This window comes from Aedes aegypti, chromosome 3 (genome assembly GCF_002204515.2).
Source record: "Aedes aegypti strain LVP_AGWG chromosome 3, AaegL5.0 Primary Assembly, whole genome shotgun sequence".
Lineage (NCBI taxonomy): Eukaryota > Metazoa > Arthropoda > Insecta > Diptera > Culicidae > Aedes > Aedes aegypti.
Window position 1 is genome coordinate 89,583,024 of NC_035109.1, and position 10,300 is coordinate 89,593,323.

The 10,300-nt window shown below is 36.1% G+C and overlaps 1 protein-coding gene across 1 annotated transcript; it reads right to left on the reverse strand.

The window, feature by feature from the left end:
* Positions 1–2,864: 2,864 nt before the first annotated feature.
* On the reverse strand, positions 2,865–4,964 carry LOC5566152. Its single transcript, XM_021853728.1, has 5 exons — positions 4,724–4,964; positions 3,969–4,660; positions 3,567–3,900; positions 3,308–3,507; positions 2,865–3,228 (listed from the first exon to the last, which is right to left on the reverse strand). Exons 1-5 carry the CDS (start codon positions 4,886–4,888, stop codon positions 3,162–3,164), a joined length of 1,458 nt encoding a protein of 485 aa, XP_021709420.1. The 5' UTR covers positions 4,889–4,964; the 3' UTR covers positions 2,865–3,161.
* Between the last annotated feature and the right edge of the window lie 5,336 nt (positions 4,965–10,300).

The window sequence follows — 10,300 nt, forward strand, 5'->3', positions numbered from 1 at the left end:
AAAATAAAAAAAATCTAAAATAATGTTGCAAATTAAATTACCACTTCATTCAACGTCCCGCACCAGTTAATACTACGTCAATTATTACAGTTATTGCTCCGATTTTTTTTCAGTGATTCTGTACGGAATTATTCAAGAAGTCTTGTAGAACATTATTTGCAAATTCCAGTGTTTTTTCAGTAATCTTCCCCAAAAAAATTGATTGATATTTCCCTGGAGACATTCCTGGATGAACGGTCGAAAAAAATATTTGAAGACTTTCTTGAATTAAAAAACTGGAGGAATTTCTGTAGGAAGGATTTTAAAATTGAAGATGCTTTGAACGGGAATGTTGAAGAAAATCCTAGAAAAATCAATGGAATTGGAATTTTCTTGAAAAATTAAAAGATCTTTGGACAGATTCCTGGTTCTTAGAAAAATTTCAGATTGAATTCATAAAATAAAAATAAAATCTTAAAGAATTACCGACCGGAATGTCGCATCGAAATTTAACTAGTTGGGTAAACTGAAAAGGCTTTATGGCAACGGGGAAAAGAATTTGAAGAGATCTTGGGAGTAATATGTGAAAGAAATCCACAGCAAAACGAGCAGTTATAGGGAGTCGGATCCTATTCTTGGTACTTTTGATTCACTTCGGCAGTGGGGTTTTTTGAAAGCTACAGAGCTTTTTGACCACAATATGCGTCGTACTGAAATGCTTCTTATTGCAAAGTTTCAGACAATTCAATCGAGAAAAACCCCCATGCTAAAGTGAATCATGGAAGTGCCCAAGTAGCTGTGCAGTGCACCCTACTTGCTTAATGTCACGAGAATATTATTAAGGTGAAACACCTCGGAATCCAAAGATGACCGGCACAATGGCCGACTTGTACCCCTACTCACGTTTTCAAATGCACTAAACTGGAGGAACAGTTGGCAATGGTTTCTGATCTTCTTATTTTAAGCTTTCTGCTAGTGCACAAAGCCAAAATAAAAAGTGCACTGTTGAAGGATGCTTCATTCGCGAGATTTGTGCCTTTGAAGTTTCCATGCAATCTTAGAAGTTGATTCAAAACTGTTTCACCTTTAAGAAATGCCTGTTCAAATGAGAAATTAAACTCTCATGTCGTGGTTCCTGTTATCTTTATTTTTGTGTGGTTCTCTACAGTTCTTATTTTCAAGATAGTCAGTCACTACTAGCTCTGATTTTCTCATGATATAATACATGCATACATACAAAATGCCCTCCAGAGATTTTTTCTGGGTTCGTCTGAATCCCATTTCAGTGAAAAGGCTATTCATTCTCTAAAGTTTAAATAGACTATTTACTTCATATCTGAGTTTAATAATTAAGATGATTATAAAACGAAGCCAAATCGCCCTGGCCAAGATCACAGGATTTGACGGTGCTAAAGTAGAAGGTGCACCATAATAATACCCGTCTGTGAAACATATCACCTTGCCAATACTTTGGCACACCTCTAACAGTTTATGATTTATCATGAAACGGCTGCTTTCAGGCGGAGGATCTGTTAATTTGTTTCGGCATAATATCAGGTTCTCTTCGAACGGAGGGACCGCCAGGGCTCAGTAGTTGCTTATAAATCAGTGCTGATTGTTGATGTTTCAGTTCGTTTACATGTGAGATCAATCGTTTGATAATGTAACATAACAATGGGTGTTTGGAGGTGTCGTGTCGTTATTAAATTTAGTAAATGTGACGGTGCTAATAGTGATTTTATATTAAAACCTATGGTGATGAAAATTATTTGAAAATGAAATTGGAAGTGATTGCGAGAGTTTTGTTAAAATATATGTATAATAATTATGTGAACCGTAATCATTTAATAATGGCCATAATACATTTTGCAATCATTTCTCTTGAGATAAACACTATTGCCCAGTTCTTTACACATTCATGATAAAAGTGTTTATAATGACAGCGAGTGCAAAAGAATGGATCGAAGTGATTTTTTTACTGTAACTTTCTTGATCGTAGTGCTAAATCGCAGTTTGAATAGTAATGACTGTACAGCAATAAAAATAATGAAAAATTAAAATTGAATATCTTTTAATTACTTAGTAATGGTAGCAGATGGTAAATGGTAATAACAATGAATTTATATGAAAATGGTGTGATGTAATTTTGATGAAAATTTGTAGCTGTGATAATGAAAAGTGATATAATGGAAAGTATATCTGAAGTGTATTATAAAAGTTTATGAGTGATAATCGGCGATATACGTGATAGTGTCGAAAATAAAAGTGTCCATAGTGAGTGATGAAACGAAATGGGGAATGAGGACCTTTTAATAAAACTATTTTGTTCTTCACTTTAACCACTCTAGTAGCATTTCAGGCTTTATCATAGTTTGATAATAGTCTGAAATACTAGACTGCAAAACTACGGTAAGGGCTGATGGCTGCTAGGCTAGGGCTGATTGCTGGATCTAGCAGAAATAAGGACAAACTTTTTTTGTTTTAATTTTATTTTTCCCAATCTCCAAGCATTGCGACTAATATTTGAATAGTGCGCTGTGTTTATAAATATCGTAAGAATGCAGCTCCACACTTTAAAACTGATTTCAAAAAGTGGCGAGTTGAGGCGCGTCGCGAGTCACACTGGCGCGATCCGGTTTGGTGGCGGCGCGACAATACACAGTGACCATTTGAGCAACATTGCTTAGGAACGTCTGTGTGATGAACGCAATAGAGGCTTATAAAGGCAAATGCTGGGAAGGAGCTTAGGGCAGATTAAAAGTGCCAGTACTACCCCTATCGCTACTGACAAAAGAAAATAAAAAATAAAATGAAGCCAAACCTGGAATTCTCAAAAGCACTAGTCTAGAGAACCAAACAGTTTAAATTTTTAATCATCTAAAATGAAACATACGTCAATCATTTATGTATTTTAGAGAATTACTTGAACCTGCAATTATTTTTCTAAACCTGGAAATATCAGGGAATTGTATTTCTGTAAATGAGCAGACATCCTGTTTTTGGAAGTATTCAATTATTCCGATACTAAACTAAATCACAGACAAACATACGTGTCGCACTTTCGTCACTGTTCATCGCTCACCTTTTTAATGGTTGATTGCTGCTCTTGTTATACTTACCGTTTGAAAGATTTGTCTGTGATTGATGGTAAATCAGTAACTAACTAACAATACTCATATTGCTTATACGTCTTTATAGACTGAGTAAATGATGAAGCCTCCATCGTAAGGTCCTGTGATTAGCCACTTCCTGTGCGTGGAAAAATGAGAATCAAAATTAGTGTATTTAAATGCTCTGAAAGTTTAACATCAATGGCAGTAATACATACCCATTAGTACTAGACCTGATTAAACCGGGTTTTCCGCTTAATCCGCCCGATTCAATGCTTTCTTGCGTGCCACTATCAATTTTGTATACATCCAAAATCCCATCATTGTTGGGACTCAGAATAAAGCGCATATCGTCCGAGCAAATGATTTTATTTTTAAACGGTAGAGGCATCTTTATAATCAACGTAGGTGTCGAATTCTGTAACATAATCAAATTTATATCTGAAAAAATATCCGTGAATACTATAGACTCCTTACAATAGCATCCGAGATGTCGTGAAAGTAAACTTCTCCAGTTAGATCACAACTGATAAGAAATTGTTGCCTCGAATTTTCCATTTTTAGTAGCGTCGTTACGGCAAACGAGTGCGATTGCAGTTCTGTAATCGCTGGGGCAAAGAAACTTTTCGCATTGGAAGATGATGGTGCTCCGGAACCATTTGAACCTTTTCCTATTGGTATGAGTTGAGTAATTGAACAGAGTAAGATGCTTCCATCGACGGTGCCGACTACAAACTCCGAATTGGAAATGGCCAGAATTTGCGTGAGCATTATTGCTTTCTGAGGGGAAGCAGATGTCGTTATACGAAATCTGTACGAATGAAAAACAATAGCTTTAATTTGAAAATTTTATGAAAAATGTTGGAGAAGTTGTATTACGTCTTATCTTTCCCAATATGCTTGCCGATTTTCCATAAAATTACTATTCCATCGCTGTGACAGGACAGCAAACCAAAATCTTTGGTCAACGGATTGGGTTTCATCCACGCCATGTCAACCACCTTACCAAAGTCCGTTGTTTCGGAGAACAATTCCGAAAATGAATTTTGTTCATTCTTGAGGTTCAATTCGTAGTGCCAGATGTAAACATCGCCAGACACGGTTCCTCCGGCGAACATGTCTTTATTGAACGGATTGGTTTCCAGGGTTTCAATGCACGCCTTGACGGGATTACTGCACAGCTCGACCCATTGAACTGATCCATAGGAGTCACGTCGTGGAGTGAATGCCGTTATTGATGAGTAAGTATGATCACACCAAGCCTCGTGGTATGAGCTACATGCGAGAACTAATAGAGGAGCGTCTCTTGTTGCAATCGAAAGCCATGCGGCCGCGCCCATGCTAAGCTTCTGGGACGTACCGGGGTTCGATGGTTTCAACATTAGCTCTTGATGCTTACGAATGGTTACCCTTTCGGTCGAATCGCAGAAGTTATCGTTGACATCGAAGCTTTCGGTAACGCCGGCAGATAGCTCTTCGTCAACCAGAGGGTAAATTTTTTGCAACCAATTGGATAACTTGGCATCGTCACACGTGACTGAAACATGCCGAGGAGAACCTCCAGTTTGAATCTGAATTTGAAAGATGTTTAGCTAGATAGGTAATGTACATTATGTATGCAATGAAATACCGACCGCAACATCCTTTCGTTCAATCGGTGCCGTTCCTGCATCGACTTTTGGTGCCGGTGGATCGGTACCAATGGAAGTATCTACCAGTTTTAGTGATTCTCCGGTACGCCACGTAGATTTAAACTCCACAACTTTATTGGACACCAGAGTAAAACGTTCTAGATTCATTTTGCAAACCAAAAACGTTTCAAAAATTTTCTATTGATTTAACACCTTATGACTATGAGTTGTAATTCCCTAGGACTTAAAAATTGGAAGTGCTGTAAGCGGTTCAATTTGTGTATTGCGGATGGTTACCGTGGAAACCGTTTGCGCATGTCGCACCTGGGGCACCTGTTGATTGCATTTGAAATTGAGGGTAACACATGAGTATAATTTTCACGCATCATTGGTCACCCTCTTTTTATGAAAGATGGCTTGTTTAACAATTTTCGATGCTTATTTAGCATCGTCAGAGTGATACATGTGGAATATTTTATGAATTCATACTCATAATCCCAAAGATTCTCATTTGAAATTTTAATCAGAATTCCATTTGAAGTCTTAATCAGAACCCCCAGGATTCGCAATTGGAATCCCAAGGATTTCCGATCGAAATTCAAATTTGGAATCCTCATTTCTCCAGTTGGATTCCCGTGGAAGGATTCCCTTTTGGAAATCCAAGGATGCTGCCCACAAAGGGAACCATATGATTCCCATCCAACATTTTAAGGATTGATGCTCAGAATACCAAGAATTTATATTTTGAATTTCATGGGTTATCAAAATTTAAATTTCAAGGATTGTTAGGTCGAAATCCCAAAGATTCCGAAATCGGAATCTCAAGGATTTTCAAAATGAATCCCAAGGATTCTCTAATCAAAATTCCCAAAAACTAAGTAATTGATATCCTAGGGTTTAAATACTTGGAAATCAGATTCAGGAATCTTTGAGATTGTTATTCGGGAAATCCTTGTGATTCTGATTTGGGATTTTTTTGTGATTTTGCTTAGGATTAGGATTTTGGGAATCTTGGATTCCGTTTTAGAATCTTTGGGATTCTAACTTAGAAATCATTGGGATTTAGAATGTGAATACCCAAGTAACATTAATAGCTGAGTAACAGCTTAGTCAGCTGAAATGAGTATACTTGAGCTGAATAAACTGTTATAAAACTGAAAATCTTACTTGGTTACTTAAGCTTTTGAATGAGTTTTCCTTGGAATTCCGGTTTGAAAGTCTTTGAAATTACAATTTAGGAGCCTTTTGAATTCTGATTTGGGAATTATTGGGATTCCGATTTTAGAATCCTTGGAATTTCGATTTTGGAATCTTTGGGATATGGATTTGGGAATCCCTGGTATTCTACATTGGGATCCCTTGTGATTCCGATTTGGGAATCATTGATATTTCGATTGGGGAATCCTTGTGATTTCAAATGTGGAATATTTAAATAGCAAATGGGAATCCTTTGATTGCTAAATGAGAATTTTTGGAATACTTAATAGGAATTCTTAGGACATTGAATAGAAATCCTTGGGATTCAGAATGGAAACGCTTTTGATTCCGATTCAGGAAACCTAGGGATTGCGTTTAGGATATCTTCAGATACCGATTAGGGAATCCCTGGGATTCTAACTTGGTATGCCTTGAGATTCCGATTTGGGAATCATTGATATTTCAATTGGGGAATCCTTATGATTCCAAATTTGAAACCTTGAAATTTAAAACCTAGAAATGGATACCTTTTGGTTGCCAAATGAGAATCCTTGGAATTCCAAATAGGAATTCTTACGATTCTGAATAGAAATCTTTTCGATTCAGAATTGAAACGGTTAAAAAATAAGACATCGACACGTTAATGCTCCCAGTGGACGATTTGCAACGCCCAGTGACACAGTCGAAATACATTTCTTACGAAAAGTTTTCCGGACTGTAGCGGGAATCCAACCCACACTCCTTGGATCAATCGACTAAATGCTTGGTAACACTAACCGCGGCCACGAAGTCCAGGGTTTGATTCCAACTCAAGAATTCTACGGATTACGTTTTGGAATTACTTGAGATTTCAATTTGCGAATGCATGTATTTTCAATTTGAGAATGAATGGATTCCGATTTGGAAATCCATGTGATTCTGTTTGGAATCCTTGTGGTTTCAATTTGAGACTTCTTGGGATTCCGATTTTGAAATTCTTGGGACTCCAATTTTGAAATTTTTGGGATATCGAACTGGGAATTTCTGATATTTTGACTTGGGATCACTTGTGATTCCAATTTGGAAATCGTGGATAGCTCGGTTGGGGACGCCTTTGAATTTCGGTTGGGAAATCTTTGGGATTTCTAAAGAGACTTCTTGGAATTTTAAATGGGAATTCTTTGGATACAAAAAGGGAATGATTGAGATTCCCATTCATGTATTCTTAGGATCACGTTTTGGGAATCTTCGGGATTTTTATTTAGAAATGCTTTGGATTCCAATTAAGCAATGCAATAAAAATCCGGAACCTCCCTATTTGGAATCCTTAGGATTCCGATTAGGAAATAAGTTAACTCTACCTAACTCGATATCGAGTTAGCAGGGCTGGTAATGAGTCATATTTTCGTGACTTGGTCACTTTTTTCAGAAAAATGGTCACCAAAGCAATTGTTTTTGTGATCAGATGATAATAACTCAAGCAGCAAGAAACAGATATTTGTTATTATGAAGGCAAATGTAGTGTGATTTGAAAATCAAAGTATCAAGAATAATAGGAATTTCTGGCTTACTTCCTGGAAGAATTCAGATGAATATTTCGTGGACATTTTCAACGGAAAATGTTTAAAAAAAGTTGGGAAAAGTTTTCGAGAAGATTCTGGCAAAACTTAGCAAACGACTTTGGGCTGAATTTTCTGGCCGAAATATTTGGCTAAATGTTGGTGAAAACCAGAATAATTACCTAACAGACTTGCTGAATAAATTACATATATGACCCGATTTTGTCAGCCCCTTTTTCAAAAGTTCTTTCTGCTCCGCTTAAAAATGTAAGCAGTATCGAAAATTCGTCCAGGACTTCACGATCAATTCAGAAATTACATTAGAATTACAACAAACGAGCTAAACACTTTTTGATAAGATTTTCCACGACGTTGGTTAACAACTTTTTTTTACAAAAAAATACTTTTCTAAATTGAATGCTAGAACATTGTTGGGCAATAATAAATAACAAAATAGTGATATCAGTGGCGATTCCCTAAAGTCAAATCAATCTGTTCATGAATCTCAGCAACAAATATGCATTTAATTAACAGAGATTTGAGATTTAGATAGGTATTTTAAGTACGCATGAAATCATTTTCTAATGCGTGCCCAACATTAATCTTATCCGTCTTGTCTTGAGTTCGTCAAAAATAAGTCGTGTTTTGGAGTTAATGTTTACGGGGGAAAAAGGGATCAATTCTACAGAAATTTTGCCACAAGTTCAGCCTGAATCTCTATATTTAACTTTTTGAATTTTAGATTCTGCCAAGTTTTTTTTTTCGAAATATTCTGAAGTTCACTCACGATTTTTTTTTTAAGAAATCTGCCATAATGTTGGGTACAATCAAAAATTTTCCCTCGAATTATTCGAAAAATTTGTAAAATATATCTTGAAGTAATTCGTTTCGTTCATCTACTTCAAAATCATCGATGAATTGTGGCCAGTGAGTTCCTCATGAACATGAATTTTGCTAAAATTTCTATCACGAGTTTGTTTTCTAGAGTACATGGATTCAATAAACTAAGAGTTTTCTAAAGTCTGAAATCAGAAATTTGAAATGGTAGCTATGTTAAAATACTATGCCAAGCCAATATTCGTCTCGTAATAAAACGAGAATTAAAATCTTCAATGTATTATCTTATTGTCTTATAATGACAATCAAGTCTTGTCTTGTTGTCTTATAATGACAATCTTGTATCTTGTCAAGTCTTGTGGTTAATATCCACAAAGAACGTATTTCCATTTCTAGTCATTTTTAAGACTAATATTTGTAATTTAGAAGTCACTATTTTGATCAGTTTAGGCTGTTTGACGGCTAGGCCTGGTAGCCAGCAGAGTAAAATTTGATTTTCATTACTATCTCGATGCTCCCTTGAAATGTAGTTGCACCGATCTTGTGTTCTATAACTCGATAGTCCGATATCGAGTTGTGGAGAGTTGACTGTACTTGGGATTCTGATTCCTTGAATCCTTGAAACTCCGATTTGACTCCTTGAATCCTTGAAAACCTTGAGATTTCGATTTTTAAAGATTACGATTTGGAATCCTTGGGATTCCAATATCGGAATCTTTGGGATACCGATTTGAGAATCCCTGAGATTCTGACTTGGGATACCAAATAAAAATACTTGGAATTCTGAATGGGAGCCCTTGGGATTCAGAATGTGAATGCTTGTAATTTTGATTAAGGAATCTTGGGATTATATTTGGGAATCTTCGGAACTCCGTTTTGGAAATATTTTGGATTTTAATTTGGAAATCCATGCATGGGTTTTCGATTTGGGAATCGTTGGGACTCGGATTTGGAAATATTCCGGATTGCTATTTTCAGATTCGGATTTTGATTCTGGAATCTTTGGGATTCCAATTTAGAAATCTTTGGTATTGAAAGTCGGGAATTATAGAGATTTCCATTTAGAAATCATTTGGATTCCGATTTGGTAATTCGTGGGATCCTGATTTGAGAATCCTTGATAGTTCAATTTGAGAGTACTTGGTGACTTCTGAAATTCTGATTTAGAAATCCTTATGTATTTGATTTGGGAACACTATGAATTCCAATTGGGAATCCTTGGAATTCTGAATGAAAATCTTAGGATTTTTTAATGAAAACGCTTGAGATTTTTTGGGATTTCGATTTGGAATTTTTGGTATTTTAATTTGTAATTTATTGGGATTCCGAATCTGAAATCTTTGGGTTTCCGATTAAAAATACCTTGGGAAATGTTTAGGATTAAAACGATAATGTTTAGTTAATCATCATGCTCAAACTGCAAATAATGTATACAAACGGTGTATATAATGCTAGCAGTACTGTATAAGTACAACTAAAGTTGATTCAAAATAAGAAGGTCTTGGTAATGTTGTAAATTATACCTTCATTATGGCTCTAGTGGGGTCCTATCCCATATTAAATCAACTTCAATTGTACTTATACAGTGAAGTTATCTCTATATACACGATACATAAATTGGATACATTATTGTAGCTTGAGCACTAGGTTACATGGGTTGAAAAAGTTCAAAATTGGCCACCCCACCTTACGCACCGAGCGCATCGCTGATGAACAGCACGTACACAAATGCGTTTTCTTTCAAAGTGTAAGTAAAGTCGGCCTTCCGCACGCACTCACCTACATCCCTTCAGAATCGTCTTGAAATCAACACACCTCCGGAGAAACTTACCATCATGGCGTAAGTTATGGGGAAAATAAAGATTTTTAGTTTTGGATTTTTGAAGGAATATGCGCCTTTTCAACTGTTAATTCTATGGATACATGCATGTTCAACATCGTTTCTATCATGTTGTTCAAAATTTCACTGACAACAATGGAAAATAATTAAATTTTCCCTAAATTCCAT

Bases quoted from the DNA above. Each gene is read 5' to 3' on its own strand.
- LOC5566152 (XM_021853728.1), bottom strand. From the start codon at position 4,888: ATGAATCTAGAACGTTTTACTCTGGTGTCCAATAAAGTTGTGGAGTTT. The intron at 3,901-3,968 runs GTAATACAACTT...TCATTCGTACAG, and splicing joins CATATTGGGAAAGATAAGAC to ATTTCGTATAACGACATCTG. The intron at 3,229-3,307 runs GTATGTATTACT...TTCCACGCACAG, and splicing joins ATCAGGTCTAGTACTAATGG to GAAGTGGCTAATCACAGGAC.